General features: G+C 42.7%; 3 protein-coding genes across 20 annotated transcripts in view; 2 read left to right on the forward strand and 1 right to left on the reverse strand.

The window, feature by feature from the left end:
- Arid4a (AT-rich interaction domain 4A) overlaps positions 1–7,902 on the forward strand; it is a 77,559-nt gene extending 69,657 nt beyond the window's left edge. For 3 of the 11 annotated variants that reach the window (XM_039112256.2, XM_039112258.2, XM_039112259.2), the window contains one exon: positions 1–7,902. In XM_039112256.2, coding sequence (XP_038968184.1) covers positions 1–104 — 104 coding nt within the window. In that variant the 3' untranslated portion in view covers positions 105–7,902. The other 8 variants (XR_010052094.1, XR_010052091.1, XR_010052095.1 and 5 more) reach the window with 8 other exon arrangements.
- Tomm20l (translocase of outer mitochondrial membrane 20 like) lies at positions 7,596–18,031 on the forward strand. 2 transcript variants are annotated; one of them, XM_001072851.7, is made up of 5 exons: positions 7,596–7,902; positions 7,992–8,035; positions 12,543–12,624; positions 16,734–16,876; positions 17,864–18,031. In XM_001072851.7, the coding sequence occupies exons 1-5, from the start codon at positions 7,596–7,598 to the stop codon at positions 17,906–17,908; spliced, it is 621 nt and encodes a 206-aa protein (XP_001072851.3). In that variant the 3' UTR covers positions 17,909–18,031. The 2 variants fall into 2 exon arrangements, with proteins under 2 accessions (XP_001072851.3, XP_038969164.1); XM_039113236.2 differs by lacking the exons at positions 12,543–12,624; positions 16,734–16,876; positions 17,864–18,031 and adding an exon at positions 9,384–9,427 and having other exon boundaries at positions 7,992–8,145.
- The window catches only part of Timm9 (translocase of inner mitochondrial membrane 9), a 12,831-nt gene continuing 11,560 nt past the window's right edge, over positions 17,980–19,250 (reverse strand). For 4 of the 7 annotated variants that reach the window (NR_075101.1, NM_001276430.1, NM_133604.1 and 1 more), the window contains one exon: positions 17,980–18,495. Coding sequence is in view for 6 of the 7 variants with exons in the window: in NM_001276430.1 (NP_001263359.1) it covers positions 18,361–18,495 (135 nt within the window). In the remaining variant the exon portion in view is untranslated. The remainder of the gene's footprint in view (positions 18,496–19,250) is intronic. The other 3 variants (XM_063261517.1, XM_039111743.1, XM_063261516.1) reach the window with 1 other exon arrangement.

Raw genomic sequence — 19,250 nt, forward strand, 5'->3', positions numbered from 1 at the left:
TGTCTCATGCAGGCGCTTCTATGTCATCGGCTTCATCCGACACTGGAATGAGTCCCTCGTCCTCGTCTCCCCCCCAAAATGTACTTGCTGTAGAGTGCAGGTGATGAACAGTTCCCATCCTCCCAGCAGTCTGTTGCCATAGACGTCAGTCCCCAAACCCTGAACTCCAACCACAGAGAGCACTCAGCTGGCTAAGTATCCCCTTCCTGTACAGTGTCCAGGACTGGATCTATATCCTCCTTCCTTCTTTTCATTGTTGCAAAACATAAGCTTATTAATAATTGAAGGTTAGGCAGCCTGCCACAATGGTCATAATTTTTCCTCTGTATTTTTTTTTCCTTAATTTTTTTTTTGTGTGATAGAGAAAAAAGGGCACTTAGCAAAATTGAATTTGTATAATAAAGCTTTCAAGTGTTCTAGGAATCATAGACAAGCAAGTGCACATGGTAAACATGAGAACATTATCTGGCTGAGTAGTTACTGCTGCACTTTCCCTGAGCTGCATTGAACACTTGCTGAGTAGGGAGTTTATTCTGTGTTGTTCTTTTATTATTATAATTATTATAATAATTATTATTAATGTTGATTTTTTTTATTTCAATTTTTGTGGAAGCACTTGCTATGTAGAACTGCCAGAGTATATGTTCAGCAGTGTGCCCAGGTTTAAAAGAGTAATTGGGACAAAATAAATTGTGAAAGGAAGTGTAGTTGACTGAAAACTGCAGTTGTAATAAGTCTTCCACTTTTTATAGGACTTTTGAGCACACAATTATGCAAATATTTTAATGTTTATTAATGTTTACAGTGGAATTGTGAATAAGTTTTCAGTGGACTATCTTATCCCTTGACAAAAATATTTTGTCTTTTTTCTATGTAATTTCAGAGTTTTTATTTTGTTACAAAAAATACAAAAATGAAATATATAACAACAATGAAGTTATTTAACAAGATTTCTAAAGCTGAAAATTTTGTGTAAAATAAGGTATTATCTTGCAACTTGTTAAATATATTTATTCAGACATTGGATGGTTGTATTTTTATGTATTTTTTAAAATATTAATAAAATTGAAAAAAAGAACATTCTAGGTTAATTCACTCTTTGGATGGCAATTGTTGTCAGCTGTCCCTTTTGCAGGGGCTGCGTGTGCAGCCGGGGTGCTGGAGGGGTTCTGTCTCTGCCTTCCCAACAGAGCAGCTGAAAGTGGGCATCTGGGTCACTCAAGTCTGTCCTGGTTTAGAGACGTTGGCAGTCCTCCTATTTAAACCGTTTAGAGGATCACATTTTTGGTTGCCCTAAAGACGCTTTGTCACAGTTTTTATGTTCGCTGTACTGCCGAATAAATTTATATCTCCCAAAGTCGAGATGCAACAGTTACGTAAAGCCGCTATGTATGCCTTGTCTGTGAATTGTTCCACAGACTGATACATTTGTAAATAATTCTTCCAAAATCATGTATTTAAAGCAGTTTTGCATATACATTATGTAAAAAAGGTGATTTTTTTAAACAATTTTTAAACTCATGTTTGTACATTAAAGGGGTTGTTTTAAAGCCTCCTTTTCTGTGTTTATATGCTGTGATGTGGTAGCCCGAAGGCTGCAGACCCTGAGGGCGGACAGAGGCACAGCACATGCTACAGCAGAGGATTACCGATATCATGTTTCTCAACATCATCTTGCCACATTGTGAACCTGTGATTCAGACTTCTTCCATTTTCTCAGAGAATTAAAACAAACAAGTACTCTTGTAATATAAACTTTCCTGTCTTTTCTTTGCCAAGCAGTAGTATCGCAATGTGAAATACAAAGGAACCCAGTGGGCGGGACCTAAACACTGGCTTACTACTTGAGTTTCTTTTATGTGACTTTTTTTCCAAATGCCAGTAACTTTTGGTTGGAAAACCAGATTCTACAAAACTAAGCATTTCAGTACATTCTTCAATTTTCAAAATACTTGTAGTACTTAATTAGAAAAATGAGAAAATTGTCACTCAAAACTAGGAAGCAACATTAGATACGTTAGTAATTTTCTTCAGTAGCAATTTGGTAAATCTGAGATAACTTACTAATTTGAATACTGTCCCTCTTAGCTGGTAGAAATTAGGTACCAAAGTATTGGTATGTACCTACAGAAGACAAATTACGTGTTCACTAAATATAGATATAGAACTGTCTATACCACTTTATTAAGATGCTAGGAAAAAATGTGAAATTGAGTATTGATTAAGCATCACAGTTCAAATGTTGGGCTTATTTTTGAGTTTACCTAAACTCTGAGTAAATGATTACATATTGCATGTGACTAAGAAAGTAAAAGTATAAAGATACTATATAAAAAAGGAATGTACTATCTATACAGTCAAGGTATTCAAACATTATATGGCTTTTTGTATTGGTATTCATTTGTGTTCTTTTACTGTTTATCCATTTTGTCAAACTTCCAGTCTTTCGCCTAGAAAGAGAGCACATTTTAAAAGACTATTATGACACCTATAAAATTGGGTTAAGTCTTGGAAATCTATATGAATTTGCTTCTGTCCTTTTTCTTGTAGGTCTTATGATTTAACATACTTGTCAAACATTCAGTGCTATATATAACATCATGCAAAAACTCTTAGCAGAACTGATTCCTTAGCAATTTATGGAATATCTTCTATGTATCAGACACTACATCGTGATGCCAAGACTCAGCCACATGAGCAACCAAGACAAAAAGGTTCCCGTCTTCATGGACTATGTGAGACCAAGTAGGGTAGACAGGAAACAATTACCCCTTCTAATTAAAATAATGTTTTTCCTCAGCTTCTTGAGGCAAGATCTCATGGAGGCCAGTCTGATTTTAAAATGTCTGTAGCTGAGGCCAGGTCTGAATTTCTGATTCTCTTGCTCCTACCTCTCAAATGCTGTTATGATAAATATGCACATGGGTAAGCCCACTTAATATCTTCCCCACTTTCTTCCTTTTTTTTTTTTTTTTAATTTTGGGTTTTTGTTTTTTTTTTTTTTCTTTTTTTTCGGGGCTGGGGACCGAACCCAGGGCCTTGCGCTTCCTAGGCAAGCGCTCTACCACTGAGCTAAATCCCCAACCCCCTAAATTTTGGGTTTTGAGATGGGGTCTCCCTCTAGCCTAAGCTAGTCTAGAACTTACTACATAGCCCAGGATGGCCTCCAGACTCCACCCATCCCACTACATGCTAGGTCTACAGGTAAGGTAAGTATATGAAGTCATAGTTGCCAAGACAGCCTATTGTGCACAGCAACTAGTGAGACTGGGATAGCCTGGGAAGGCTTTGAAGAGAAAATGTCAGTTAAACTGGTTCCAGTGAGGCAGGTGGATAGGCTGGGGACTTGGAAAAGTGATGCCGATATCGTGGTGTTGTGAGCAGGTGAGAGGGGAGGAGGCATGAGGAGAGCTGGGTCAGGCTCTCACGAGCTGCTCTTGCCTCGTGCTTCTCACCTTGCTTCTTGTCCCTGATGCACTGGCTGGCTGCCCTAACACTTTGCCAGGAAGCTTTTGCTGACTTTCGAGCCCACAAAACATCACCCTCTTGCACATCTGATAGCTTTGTAGTCTCTTCTGTTTCACCTCACAGCTCACTGTGTATAATTATATGCATATGTATGTATGTAAAGGAGTCGCTTCCTTCAGTGTTCCTTGGTCATAGGTGTACCTCTCAGTCCTAGCCCAGCCTCTAACACAGAATAGTCCAAGTTGCTAATTAAGTCAAGTCGAAGAAAACAAATTTACTCATTTACTGTAAAATAATTACTGATTTTTATACAGTAACCCAGACATGTAAGATCTTGAGGACTCTTTTTTAACATATCAACTCTGTGGCATGGATGAAACTAGTCTTGCTTCATTACCTAATAGCCAATTAACATGTCCCCTGTGAGTCTCTCCCTGGTTGTCCTTCCTTCCCTGTCATTTCCATGTGGCTGTGTAACAAGGTTTACTTCATTCCAGGAGGACAACACATAATCCCCTGTGTCTCAGGGTTGAACAGCTCCGATGGAGTACCCGCTGGTAAGAAATTCCCAACAGATACATGCTTTGTGCTTTAGCACAGTACAGTTTGTTCTGACGTTTAGCTCCCGAGGCAGGGCCTTCTGTGTAGTTCCAGGCTGGCCTTAAATTCAAAATAATCCTCTTGAGCTTGGGGACTCCCAAGTATATACCCTCTGCTCTGTCCTTTAGCCTTTTTTCTCTTCAAATTTTAATAATATTTTCGATGATGACAAGCATCTTACCCACAGAGAACCACTATGCATCTTTTAAAACAATTAAGGACAATATTTGTAATTTTGATATTTGTAGTTGACAGAATTATGAAGCTATGCTCATTTTGTACTTTGTGTCTTGCAAAATTCATTTTGAAAAGCTTTGTTGTGAAGCTTAAGGACCTTTATGTATATAATAAATGAATGTATGTATATATAACACACACACACACACACACACACACACACATACACACACACACACACACACACACGAATATGTCTAGAAGAGTGGCCCTGGAGCTTGCGTGCTGGTGGTGGATGGGGGTGGAGTCTGTGGTCTTGGCTGCCGCATGGGGCAATGTTGATGTCCTAGGGTTGGGGAGAACTGGGTCCCCCTCACAGGCTGCCCACCCCAGGTGTGGGGAAGCTGGCAGGCTGACCAATTCATCTCCCACCCAGGCCCAGATCCAGATCTACTCCATCTGTGCACTGCTGGAGCATGTAGAGGGGCCAGTCCTGCAGATCCGAAGCTGCAGGATCTCTGTGACACAGGGCTACAACAGGATGTCCCAGAGGAGTCCCAGTGAGGATCCTGTATTGCTAGTGTAGCAGAAGCCAGAGGCCTCGTACCAGACCAATAGCTCATTGCGATGGACACTTTCAAGTAAATCTGTTTGGGCAAAAAGGGGACACCGTGGGACACACTGCAGCTTCTACTGCAAGATTGTTTTTTTTATCATTTTTTAAATTTTCTTTTGATTTTTTATATTTTGTTTTCCTTTGAGGGGGGAGGTTGTAAGGGCAGATATGGAGGGGCAAGGAAATGAGTGGGCATGAGGTACATGATGTGACATTCACAAAAAATCATTTAAAAAAATTAAAAATCACTGCCTAGATCTTTGGGAATGTAAATGAACACGATAAACTTGTAGTCAGATGACTCGAGAACTAGAGTAGTGGTTCCCAACCTTCCTGATGCTTTAACCCTTTAGTACAGTTCCTCACATCGTGGTGACCTCCAACCACAAAATTATGTCTATTGTTACTTCATAATTAATTTTGTTACTGCCATCAATCATAATGTAAATATTTTGTATTTTCCAATGCTACCCACAGGCTGAGGACCACTGAACTAGAGGAAGACACAAATTACCAATCAGGATGGGAAGAGGCGGCACGCTGTGCATGGTGGGTATTATCACTGATCTCGGCTTCAGTAGCCATTTCAGGTTGTGTATGATGTCAGAGCTTATCTGGTTGTATACTATAAATATATGCAATTTATTGTGTATCAGCCACTTTCTTAGAACTGTTTAAGGATCAGTTACTCAGTGGAGAACCATGCTTTGGTTGAGTAGTGACAGTCACAAAATTACAATTACAATGTAACAATGAAAATAATTTTAAGGTTGCAGGTATTAAAGGCTTGCAGCATTAGGAGAGCTGATACAATCTTACTTTGAAAAGGTCCAGAGCTGCATAGGGATTACGCTCACCAGCAGTGGTGTCTACATCTGAGATAAATCTCCATGTCTACCACAGAGACTTGCCTGAATTTTTTTTGACTATTTTCTTCATGATCTGTGGTAGTTTTGACTTGATTGGCGCTGTTTATATCTCGTTTCTTTGGTAGTTGTCCCTCGTTTTTCTGCCACGGTTCCCTTTCCACTTGAACATTATCTCCGGCCCCAGTCCTCTCTCTCACACTAGAGGCTCACCCTGTGAGTCAGTGAAAGTGAAGAACTACAGTATACTTTAGGCAGGCTTTTGGTGGCGGAGGTTCCAGTCAGCCTTAACGCAAGCACCGTTTGGAGCTAGCTACAGCACTCAGTCAGAAGCCATTCCCCAGGAGCTGGGGAAGTAGCTGGGTAAGGTAAAGTGCTTTGCTGTGCAAACGTCTGGAACCACCAGGTTCACTAGGCCCCTCCGTGCAGCCGTAATCAACAAGAGCTGAGACGCCCACAGACAAAAGGAAGCTGAGCTGCAAGGAAGACCCTGAGACCAGGCCTCATGCCTGAAAGTTCAGACCAACTGAGTCATCTGAAGGGCTGCCCCCACCTGCTGAGCTGCCTGCAGTCTGTGCACTGTGCTCCAGGTCCCCAGCTTTGTGAGCTGTCACCCATGCTGAGGTGGGCCTTGGTGATGATACAGATGTCTCTGGGTCATTCCTGCTCCTTTAACCCTTCACCCCTACTCCTGTAACTCCATTAAAACTCATTGGTTCACCAAGTTGGATTTTGGTGGTGTCTGTACTTTGGTCAGTTGTAGGATTTCTACCCGAGGTGAAGAAATGTGTGTGTTGTCTCCTCAGGAAAAATGTTGCCACCCAGTGGTCCCAGATACATCAGACCATGATATTGTCCTGTATTTACAGCCACTTTTTTTTTTTTTATAATAAACTTTGCACCTGGAAGACTTAAGTTATCATAGGAAGAACACCCAGTACTCACGAAAGCAGTGTGTAACTTTCACTGCGTCTAGTCTAAGACCAAGGGCCGGGGCTGCTTTTCAATCTTACTGGTACTCAGTGCAGATAAGGTGCCTTGCTGTGACAATAATGGTAGTTCACAGTGAGTACAGTTGAATAATCCACAGCAAAAATTATTTAAGGACTTTTTTTTTTTTTTTTTGGTTCTTTTTTTTCGGAGCGCTTCCTAGGTAAGCGCTCTACCACTGAGCTAAATCCCCAGCCCTATTTAAGGACTTTTGAATGGAGGCAGGAGTGTGGAGACTTTCAGGCCACCCACCATGAGCTACATGGACACTGTTGAAAATGAAAAGGGGCCTGGAAGAGATAGCTCAGTGGTTCAGTGCATTCGTTACTCTTGTAGAGGACAAGGATTTACCAGTGTCCGCATGGTGGTTCATGGTTGTCAGTAACTCCAGTTCTAGAGGGTCAGACACCCTCCTGACCTCTGCAGGCATTGAGCATGTCCATGGCACACATATGTACAGGCAAACACCCGTACATGTAAGTTAAAAACAGAAACAAATTTAAACTGGGTACTATGTCACACACCTTTTAGCACCTTATGGCACCAGAGGAGGCAGAGGCTAAGCCAGCCTGGTCTACAGAGTGAGTTCCAGGACAGCCACTGCTAGAGAGAAACCCTGTCTCTGAAAACCAACAAAATTTAGCTTTTTACTGTCTTTATCCGGGTTATGATCCTGACAAAGTCTGTCTATTCTTTTGTTATGTTTGCCGAATAAAGCAACCATAAAGGGAAAAATGCACCAGCAAAAATGACAACTTTGCTTTTCTCTTGTATTATTACTCCTTCAGAATCTTTTCCCTCTCCTGAGTTATGGTGGGTGGGGAACTTGGATTTCCTGTGCTCCGGGACCCAGAAGAACAGGCGGGCTAGCTCAGCTAATGTGGGCCAAGGGAAACCCAGGCGACCCAAGGACGCCGCATGCTCCGGCCACAGGAATGATCTTGTTTGGCTGGAGAAGGTTCAGAATTCTGGCTCCTGAGGTCCTGGGTTCGGAACTCCGGGTTTCTCACGCGTGGTCGGCCCGCGCCCAACGCTCGCTGGGCAGCCCGATGCCCAGCGTCCGCCTTAGCGTCGGGCTCCTGGCGGCCTTGGCAGCGGGCGGCGCCGTCGCCCTGCTCTGCTACTGCGTCTACCTGGACCGGAGGCGGCACCGAGACCCCGCATTCCGCCGCTGTCTGCGGGACCGTGAGTGCCAGCGCGGCCGGCGGGAGGGTGGGCGGCCCAGTCCCGGCCACCAGTTGGCGCTCCCAGCCAGCTCGTGCCTGTGTTTGCAGAAAGAAGAGCTGGACAGTCCAACGCCAAGGCGCCCGCCAGGCAGGTGAAGTGCAGCAGACCCGCCAAGGAACCTTCTAGAAGCCCTGCGAGAAGAGGCCTGCCAGTGCGGCACACCTGCTTTCTAATTACAAAGGGGAAGGAAAGAAAGGAAACGTGGGTCTGATAAGGACACAGTATGAAGGTCTGGTGGGATGGCTCAGTGGCCAAGAGGATTGGCTGCTCTTCCAGAGAACTCAGGTTTGATTCCCACACGGTAGCTCACTACCACCTAACTCCAATCCTAAGGGATTTGTCGCCCTCTTCTGTCCTCCAGGAAGCTACAGGCATGCACATGGCTGCAGACTTACATGCTGGCAAAACACTCACAAGCAGGTTTTTGTTTTGTTTTGTTTTGTTTTTTAAGAGTTATTTATTTATTTATTTACTTACTTACTTACTTACTTACTTACTTACTTACTTGCTTGCTAACTATGAGTACGCTGCAGCCGTCTTCAGACACACCAGAAGAGGGCATCGAATCCCATTACAAATGGTTGGAGCCACTATGTGATTGCTGGGATTTGAACTCATGACCTCTGGAAGAACAGTCAGTGCTCTTAACCACTCAGCCATCTCTCCAGCTCACAAGCAGTTTTTAAAAAGTTTTTTTTCTCATTGTTTATGTTTTGTTTTTAAGTACGAATAGGGCTTGATACTCACGTGTGCAGAATCAGCACTTGGGAGGCTGAGACAGGAGCAAGTTCAAGGTTAGCCTGGGCCAAACGAAACACTATTCGCAAGAGAAAGGTATCTGTAAAGTAAATTTTGTAGGAACTTTTTTTTTTTTTTAATAAGAAGAAAGAAGAGAGACTTGGACCTTCCCAGGTCAGTCATCATAGAATATGATTGGCTAGTTGAGTTTTTATGGTTATTATATTTTAGACAGAGGAGGAAGTTGGCCCATATATGATGGTCAGAAGACAACTTGAAAAGTTCTGTTCACTCCTGTCTCTGGTACCTGTGTCTGACTCAGGTGGTCAGGCTGGGTGGAAAGTGCTTTTCACCTGCTGAACCATTACGCTGCCCATATTAGTCACTTTTAAAACATTCTAATGTGTATGGATGTTTTTCCTGCCATATATGTCTATCTTGGTACCATTTAGGAGTCAGAAAAGGGCATTATGAACCTCTAGGTCTAGAGTTAAGGTTGTGAGCTGCCTTATAGATGCCGGGAATTGAGCCTTGGTCAGCAGGAAGAGCAGTCAGTGTTCTAGACCACCAAGCCACCTCTTCAGCCCCTCCCTTATTAGTTATTTTTAAAGAGAATTCAGTCATCTTGGCTATTGGTCCAGCTTTTGTTAACTCATATGAGCTCAAAAGTGCAAGAGAAGCTTTACTTTTCCATCTTTCAGGTGATCAGCCTGTGCCTACTTACGGTCCTGTTATGTGTGAGGCACCAAGGTAAGTCTGGCAGAGAGCAACGATAACAGTAAGAATAGCCCAAAGCAAGACGGACGAGGTCAACAAATGTAACAAGAGCCTGGAGGAAGACAGAGCCTTTCAATGTGGAACTAGCACAGCAGCTACTCCCTTTACCTGTTGGTTAAGCTTGCTGTTCTTAATACTTGGCTCCTGAACCTGCAGTCTGAGCAGGTTTGCGTGGAGAATAACTGTTGCTCTACCCAGCCTCAGCAAAGCTGGCTCCCAGGCCATCTGTTGAGTCTGTTATCTGAAAGCACCTCCCACCCCATGTTTGCGGTTGATGCTAGGTGTTCATTTAGTTGAAACTGTTGGCAGGTGCCTGCATGTGGCCCTCATATGCTGGGCTGGATTCCCAGGGGCAAACAGGCAGGTCTGGAGACTATGTGCACTGAACACCGGAAGAGAACAAGTGTTGGAGTGTAGGCAGAGATGGGAGTGTGCCAGGAAGCAGCTTTTCCCACAGCACGGAGGGCTGCTGGATTTCAAGCAGAGAGGAAATACTGCTGTTGCTGTAGACTGTTTTGGAAAACCCAATGTTTCCTACATAAGGCTTTGGGGCTGTCGTTGGTCTGAGGCAGGAATGACATGGAAGGTGTATGGTATCTGGGGAGCCTTGAGGATTGAAGGGGTTTGCATAGGGGAGCAAAATAGGAGATATGACAAGCCTGATCAATACCTGGCAAAGGGATCACTGTGAAGAAGTGACTGATAAAGCTAAGGCTTGGTCTAATGGCTGGGCTTCCAGATTTATTAAGAAAGCAATGGATTTCTGACCAGGAAATTTTTTGAAAGAAAAGGGGAAAAACAAAAGAAACAAACCCCTTAAGCATGGGCGTGCTAGAAGGATTAGAAAAGGGGTTAAGTTACTGCAGCAACATTGGTGAGCAGCAATGAAAATCACCGGTGGTGACTGGGCTGGAAAGAGCAGAAGTTACTGATCTGGGAAGAACTGAGTTCCAGTTCATACTGACTGGTGAGAGGACCGAGGAAAGGGGAAAACGGAAGTCAGAAAGACTGTCGACATAGTTATAGAAGTAGGCAGGCAGCACTCAAGGGGCGGGGCATGTTCGTGCAGATGCCTTCCCTGACCAGCTTGACTTGGGCAGTCGGGTACAGCTCCTGCCTTCTGAATCCTCAATGAGTATCGCCCTTCAACATGTTCAGTGTGTGACTGTTTGTTTCCGACTTATTAGTCTAGGCTCCTCATAACCTTGTCTGCGTTTCGTTCTGCACCGACTGTATCTAGAATAGTCGGCAGATTGTGCTTGTCCATGAAACATCTGTTGAACATTGTGTGTGCGGGGAAACAGCCTGTGTAGAGGCACACATGTGAAACTGTAGTATCCACGGTGTGCTGTGGAAAGGAGACAGCTGAGTGGTAGTTTGGTGTACAGACTGTAAAGTCTGTACAACTTTTTGTGTTTTTTGTTGTGTGGTGGTAACTTATTTCAGGAATAGATATGCCTACTTATTTATTGTTAAAAAATGACAATTGTGGTGTCAATAGGGAAGACAAGGTGGATAGGTAGAGGGTTAAAGACAGAAAAACCACTCTGGTTTAGAAATAATGAAAACCCAAATAATTGAGGTATGATAAATGCAAAAGCAGAACTTGTCAGATGTTTTCTCACATAATTCTTTGTTTTTGAGAGAGAATTTCTCTGGGTAGCCCTGGCTGTTCTAGAACTCACTTTGTAGACCAGGCTGGCCTTGTGTGCTGGGACCGGTAATCCCAGTGCTTTTAGGAATCTTGAGGCAGGAGGAATGTGAGTTCAAGGCTAGCCTAGGTTGCATAGCAAAACTCTGCCTTACCAGTGCTGGGGATAGCTTATTCAGTCCAGTGCTCTCTGCAAAGGTGTGAAGACCTGAGTCTGATCCCCAGAACCCACAGCAACAAAACAAAAACCAAGAACAGAACTGGGCATGGTGGTATGTGCCTAAAATCCCAGTACTTGGGGAGGTAGAGATTAGGAAGATCTCTGTCTCAGAAAGCCTGATGAGGGCTGAAGAGATTACTCAGTGGTTAAGAACACTGGCGGCTTCTCCAGAGCACCAGGTTCAATTCCCAGCATCCAAATGGCAGCTCACAACTATCTGTGACTCTTGTTTTAGAGGTCTGATACCCTTGTTTAAAAAGAAAGGGCAAGGTGGGTGGCCTCCTAAGGAATGGCACCTAGGGGTGTCCTTTGGCTTCTCTGTGCACACTTGTACTCACATGCATAAACACGCAGAACAAACATCACCTGACCAAACAAAAAGCATCTCAGATGGTCACACACAGCCAAGGAAATGTCAACTGCAGCGGCGAGCCTAAGACTAGAGAGCCCAGGAGCACCCGAGCTAGCTGCAAATGTTGACGTCTGACTCCTGAGCCCGTGTCTGTTTTGTAGGTCCGAGTGCAGCCTAAGCACGAGAGTTTTACCAGCACTCAGGTGACTACTTGTGGGGAAGATAAAAACACCCTCAGGTTCTAGGCGCCAACATCTTCTCCTTACAAGAGCTTGCTCCCCTTCCACGTACCCAGTAAAACCTGTCATCACTAACTTCATTTTAACTGACCAAAGGAAGCCCCTTTCTCAGGATTGCCTGGAAGATCAGCCCTAGGCACAGGGCTTGCTGATGTCGTCCCTAGCTTTGGCTGATGTTCTGACCAGTCACCAACACCATGCCACCCTATCCCCAACCATGCACTTCGCCCCTCTGAGACAGAGTTTGAGTATAGAAGCCTTATGAAGCTTCCTGACTAAGAACTACAGGCAAATGACAAAATGACCCCACAGACTAGAAAGTCACTGCTGCTAAATTAACAGGCACTGCCACTAACCAGACAAGAAAAAGATCCCTTGACAGACAAAGCCACCTGCACTGTATCAATACCAAGGTCAGCTATTAGAACAGAGATACCACCTGCTTTTCCTCCCCACGCGCCGAGAATACAGGTATGTGCGCCAGCCTGGCCTACGCGCTACTTCTTTTATTAAATGTGTGCATGTTTTATTTGTTAAGAGGTACTTTATAAAGAAACATTAATTTTGACAGTAACTATATACATTTATCACTCATTGTTACATATTTTATAAATCCTTTAGTTATGGGATCCAGAAAAGAAGAAAACACTACAAGAATTTTTTTTGCAAGAGATGCAGATGGGAAAACTTTGTTTAGCTAGAGGTAAGAATAAAACATTCTTTTTTTTTTTTTTGGTTCTTTTTTTCGGAGCTGGGGACCGAACCCAGGGCCTTGCGCTTCCTAGGTAAGCGCTCTACCACTGAGCTAAATCCCCAGCCCCAAAACATTCTTTTCTAAGTTTTTAATCATATCTCCTTCAAAAACTATGATTAGCCAGGCATGGCATACACTTATAAAACCACTGAGTCTGAGGCTAGCCTGGACTATTATGTAGTGAGAGAAAATAAAAAGGAAACATTAATATTTAATATCAAATACATAGCTAGTGTGGTGACCGACTCACTTCAGTTAAAGAAGCTGTCTCAGAATTTTGACTTGGAACTACTATCCCCATCTTGGGTACGGTAGAACATACTTGTACTCTCAAAGCCTCAAGATGCCGAGGTGAGAGCCCTGTGAATTTGAGGCTAGCCTGGGCTACTGAGTGTCTCCAAAAAATAATCTAAAATGCATTGTAAAAATTTTCTTGCCAGATACGGTGGTGCACACCTTAAATCCCAGCATTTGGGAGACAGAGGCAGGAGGATCTGAGTTCTAAGCCAGCCTGGTTTATCTATGAGCTGCTGGATAGCTAGGGCTACATAGAGGAACTTGTCTCAAAAAAACCCAGTATTTTCCTGACTTAAATATTCCAAATATTTAATATTTCAATGATAAAAATCATTACAAAAGGCCATTATGATGTTCTAGTGTGGGAGCAAGAGGGGCCTACACTTTATGACTACAGCTGTGTTTGAACTTTCACCTAACTCGCCAAGCACTTCACAACATTGTTAAAGTGGTAATAGGTGATACACTCATTGTGCCAATGTAGCAATGGTGTATTGATTCTGGTGCTAAGTACAGCAAGGAAAGAGAATCCAGGTTGACTTGGGTAAGAGAAAACTGATAATGTTGGAGATTAAGAATTATAGTCATTAAGTAAAATGTTGGCCAGGTTTGCAAGCTTCCTGCATACCATAGCACTTATATCTCTTTTTAATTTACTTGTGTGTTCAGTTTTCTGCCTGCACTTAGGTCTGGCCTCAAAGGCCAGAAGAGAGCACCAGATCTCCTGGACCTGGAGGTACAGAGGGTTGTGAGCCACTATGTAGGAGCCTGATCCTCTGGAAGAGTAGCCAGTGCTCTTTTTTTTTTTTTTTTTTTTTTTCGGAGCTGGGGACTGAACCCAGGGCCTTGCCCTTGCTAGGCGCTCTACCACTGAGCTAATTCCCTAACCCGCAGCCAGTGCTCTTAAGCACCTCTTAGATCCACAGTGCCTGTTTTCTACTTGAAAAAAAATTTTTTATTGCATGTATTTATTGTGTGAAGCCAGAAGACAAATCTGTCTTTTCCCCTCTCCTGTCTTCCCTCCTGAAATTAATGTAAATTAAAATGGTTGTACATTAATGATAATTTTACATTTTTTACTTGACTTTTGCTTTCAGATAGAGCAATTTTTCAAATGAACTAAAATTAAGCTTTAGTGAGGTTAGAATGAATATATCAGCTACAAGAGCAGCTCTCTGTAAGATTGTGGAAGTTACTTTAACTTCCTCCAACTTTTCCTTCCTTTCATTTCTGTGTATTCCTGGCTGACCTAGAACTCACTCTGCAGACTGGTCTGGAGATCTACCTGCTTCTGTCTCCCTAGTGCTGGGGTTAAAGGTGACCAGTCTTTTCTCTCTTTTTTCCTCTTTCTTTGGGACAGGGTTTCTCTGTGTAGTCCTGGCTGCCCTGGAACTTGCTCTCTGGAACCTGCCTCTGCCTCCTGAGTGCTGGGATTAAAGGTGTTCTTTTGTTTTCTTCTCAAGATCGTGTGTATTAGCCTGTATTTAAGTGGTTAACATCATCTAGGACTTATAAAAACATTAAGGGACAGAGAGATGGCTCATGTCTCAGGTTTGGTTTCCAGCACACATGTGTGGCTAACAACTATCATAAGGCCAGTCCCAGGGGATCCGATATCCTCTTCTTGGGCACCTCATGCTTGTGATGCACATACATGCAGGCAACACACTCACACATATAAAATCTTTCAAGAAGAAACAAATCTTCCTAAACAAACAAAACAAATGGGAATCAATGGTCTACATAACCTGTAACTGTGTCTGTCCATGATTGTTATTTAGCTTAAAAGCATAGTAACAAATTAATTTTTGCTTTCACATACTTTTCAAATTAATCAAAACTTAGCTTTAACTAAATTAGAATGGACATGTGATATAACGGGAGTAACTCTACATAATCTAGCGGAAGTTATGTTAAATATCTCCATTTTTTCAAGTCCCAGAGCAATCTTTTATTCATAATTTTATGTAGTCTTCCTAAACAGGATTCCTCAAATTGTATAGACGAGGGGGCTCATAAAATGGGGGCCGATAGCTGTGGATGTGCCTGCAGTGTGGCTCAGTGTTAGAACTTGATCCTTCTGATCCTTCATGGGGGTGAGCCACTCCCAAAGAACAACCTGGATACTCCCTGGATGTGTGAAAATTAAATGGACAAAACCTTTCATCTTTAACTTTAGTTGAAGTGTGAGGAGGTAAAATTTGAATTGTTAAGTCAAAAGGGAAAACAAGTCGGGTTGACTCACCTATGATGGTGTCTGCTAGGTGGCATGGGCACACAGTAAGCGACTCTACACTCTTCAGTGTTAACACAACACTTCTCTGATGCTAACACGAGACTGCACATCTTTATAATTTTACTCCCTGAGAGTCATCATGTAAGAGTTTAAAGGTGAATAAGGATGATTGGAACAAAAATTCAACTGGGTTTTTCCTTCTTAACAGTAGGTTGTAAGTCTTTTCATTCATCTGAATTTATAATTCATAATATTTTCTAAAAGTTTAATTTAATTACAGTGGCAGGAGTGTGAGGCCAGCCAAGGCTACATGGTGTGACCTTGTCTCAAAATACACAACCAAAATAGGGCTGGAGAGATGGCTCAGTGGTGGGGGCGCTGGCTGTTCCTCCAGAGGACCTGGGTTCCATTGCACCCACATGGTTGCTCGCCAGCCCTCTCTGGCTTCTGTGAGCACCAGGCATGCACTTAGCGTACAGATGGACGTGCAGACAAAACACCCGTGCACATCAAATAAATGTACAGTTGAATGACCTGCAGCAGATGTTTCACTGCTCATACTTTACCTATCAAACATGGATGGCCAACTCATATTAATAAAAACAGACGAGATTAAGAAAAAGCTTGCACCACCACCCTCTATAAAACATTTCTGGGCTAGGGAGATGGTTCAGTGGTTAAAAGCACTGACTGCCCTTCCAGAGGTCCTGAGTTCAAATCCCAGCAACCACATAGTGGCTCACAACCATCTGTAATATACATTAAATAAGTAAATATTTAAAAAAAAATTCTAAAGCAAGTGTGCACTTCTAAAATGTTGAGTAAACGTGTAATTTCTCTCATAAAATTCTTCACACAACACCCAGTATTTTCCCTCATTCTTTGCTCTTGACTCACATGGGATTTGTCTAAATAGTCGTTAGTTTGATAAGCACTTTCTATTTTTGTTTGTCTTTGGAGACAGGGTTTCTCTCTATAGATCTAGCTGTTCTGGAGCACACTCTTATAGACCAAGTTAGCCTCAAATCCAGAGATCCGCCTGCCTCTACCTCCTGAGTGCTGGGCCTAAAGGCGTGCACCACCTGTGCCCAGTGATATGCATTTGCTCGATGCTTTCTTGGTAATTATGGAATATGCATTTAAAGAGTATTAACATTTTGGGTAAGGTCTGGAGAGATCAGTAAAAATGCCTATTGTTCTCCCAGACTGAGCACTTGTTAGCTTGTGAGAGGCTCAGCCCCAGCATTCACACCAGATAGTCACAACAACCATGTGTAACTCAGGTTTTAAGGCTGGGTGTGGTGGCATACATCTTTAATCCCAACATTCAGCAGCCAGAACTACAGAAACCGTACGTCAAAGTAAACGAAAATCCAAAACCCCAGTTCCAGTTCCTGACTTCCTTTTTTGGTCTCTATGGAGCACATATACACTCTCAGCCTCCCTGCCCCTCTCCTCCCACATAATTATTAAAAACAGCAACTGTTTAAATTTTTTTGGCTTAAATGTAACCAATCTGTTTCAGGGGAGCATGGAATGGGATTTGAACATTTCACCAATGCCCTTTTAGTGTGTGGGCAACCGAAAGAGCTACTGATGTTTTTCAAAAACACACTCCCTCCTGAGGTTTTTCAGATGCTTTTGTACAAAATTCCCATTATTTGCCAGGTGAGCATGTATTTAATTATCCTTGTAAAATAGACAGTAAATAACCACGGGGGACTTGATTACAGGAAACAGTGGTAGGGATGTGGACCCCTCCCCACCAAAGTTCTCAAGTAATATCTATTTCTGGTTCTATTCTTTCACTAAGGTAAGAGTATCTTATTTTCCATGTTTTACTATAGTGAATTGTGTGATTTGTTATTACATGTGTTTTAACATTGCAATTTTAAAGCAGAGTGGTACTTCTTACTAACCTGACAAGACATAGAAATAGCTTTCTTAATTTAAACATACCAGTGTTGTATTGTGGCTTTAGATTGGTAACGAATAGAGTCTATTTGTAAGCTCCCTTTTACCAGTTTGGTTATACAACAAAATAAAACAAAAACAAAGTAGCTATACTTATCTGCTAGAAGTTCTTGCAAATGCTTTGAATTTGTTTCAGTATTTATTAGCCATGAGATACATTTAACTCTGGTTTATTCTATTCAACTGGTCATATTAGCTGTGTGCATTTACACTAAAACCATTCATGTTGGGGAGGGGGTTGTATGTGAGGGGAGCCCACGGACACTATGGCATTAGTGTTTAGACAGAGGCAGTGTGGTAGTGGGGGCCCACAGACACCATGGCACTAGTGTGAGAGAGGCAGTGTGGTGGTGGGGAACCATGGGCACCACAGCAATTAGTGTGTGGACAGCGGGCAGCTGGAGTAAGTCAGTCCGCTCTCCTTGCACCAGTGGCTGTGTGGGAACTCACGTCCGGCTTTGGGCCAAGTGCCTTTAGCTGAGCCTCACTAACTCACACTTTCGGTTTTTAAACAAACTAAGACTCTACTAGGGCACACCAGTTGTAACCATATCGTAGCAAGCCTCTAAAGGGTTCCCTAACGATGTCAAAATGTAGCTAGGTGTCTCATCTGACAAAAGAAGCAAGAGGAAAACTTATGCCTTGAAATAATTAGCAGTAACTGTTTTGTGTATCCACCAGCAACTTGAGGCAGACATGCATGAGCAAGAAGTACTTGACGGATGATCCTGACTGAAAACATCTCAGCGCATCCACACCCAGTCAGAGTATGTTCTGTCCAGTAAAAACAACTGCTCAATGATATTTTCACTTATTTTACTTTTAGTAATAAATTTTTTCTATCTCATACATGATTGGACACATATTTTGCTTTTAAAATTAACAGTCACAAAGAAAAGAACAGTGGTTTATTTTTGCAATCATGGTGACCACGCAGACGAATCTTAAGGCCTCAACAACACTGCATCTTACCATTTCTACTGCACAGAAAGGCCTTCTGTTTTGACTCTTTCTGGTGAACAGTGATTTTTTCTCCGGTGGTTTCCGTTGGCCAGGTAGTCATGACAGATGATGTACCACGGCGCTTGCTGTGTCAGGGGATTCTCCACCAGACGAATCCTTGTTCTGACTGTGACAGCTGCTGGCAATCTCTCAGTGCAAGTCCGTGCCTCCGGCCTCTACCGTGGTTGGCCTAAGAGGCCTGCTTTGGCTGCCAGGGCTTCATTCTGCTGAATGTGATATTCCTGAAATCTCATGGATATTCTCTGTGTCATTTTTAAATATTTCTGTAAGCAATGTTCTGAACAGGTAACCTAGAAATACAAGGGGAAGATCCAAGAGGCAACACAAAAATAAACATTTTTGTATTCTGAAGAAGTCACCAGGGGGAACCATGGGTAGATCTACAAAACTGAGTCCTTGGCTTACGATGTTACAGCTTTACACTGTTTATGCTTTTACCCACTGATGAGATGAAGGTTTATGAAGTCCCTACAGGTCTGCGGCACCAGGAACAATAGTGTGTTCTGCTCTGCCTTCATGACAGACTAGATCTGGAATTTTCTCTAACCTCAAAGCCCACAATCCTATCTCCTTATTTAGACTGATAATCAAACACATACCCAGTAGAAGGTTTGTTCCTTTTTTTATGAGAAACTTGCTTCTGGATATTTTCACTGAAGACATTAATTTATTTTTTGCTCTTGAGCAAGGTCTTTTTATTCAGCCAAGACTGGTCTGGAATTTCAAAATCTTCTGCCGTAGCCTCCAAATGCTGAACCTCCCCCACCTTCAACCCTTAATATCAACTAAGGTGACCCAAGCTCAGAAAGAACCTTCCAGATTCTCCCTCACATGTAGATCCTATAATGTATACCTGTGTATCTGTTAATGGGCATAAATGTGTGTAAAGTCCAAAGACTCACAAAGGAGACTGAGAGAAGGTAACTATAGATGATAAAGAAGGATGGATTGTGGGTAAAAAGATACTTCTCAGTCATGACAGAGATAATAAAGCTATTTTCTTCCAGTTCTAACTTGTCAGAATGTCTATTTTCTGGGATGTGTT

This window comes from Rattus norvegicus, chromosome 6 (assembly GCF_036323735.1).
Source record: "Rattus norvegicus strain BN/NHsdMcwi chromosome 6, GRCr8, whole genome shotgun sequence".
Classification (NCBI taxonomy): domain Eukaryota; kingdom Metazoa; phylum Chordata; class Mammalia; order Rodentia; family Muridae; genus Rattus; species Rattus norvegicus.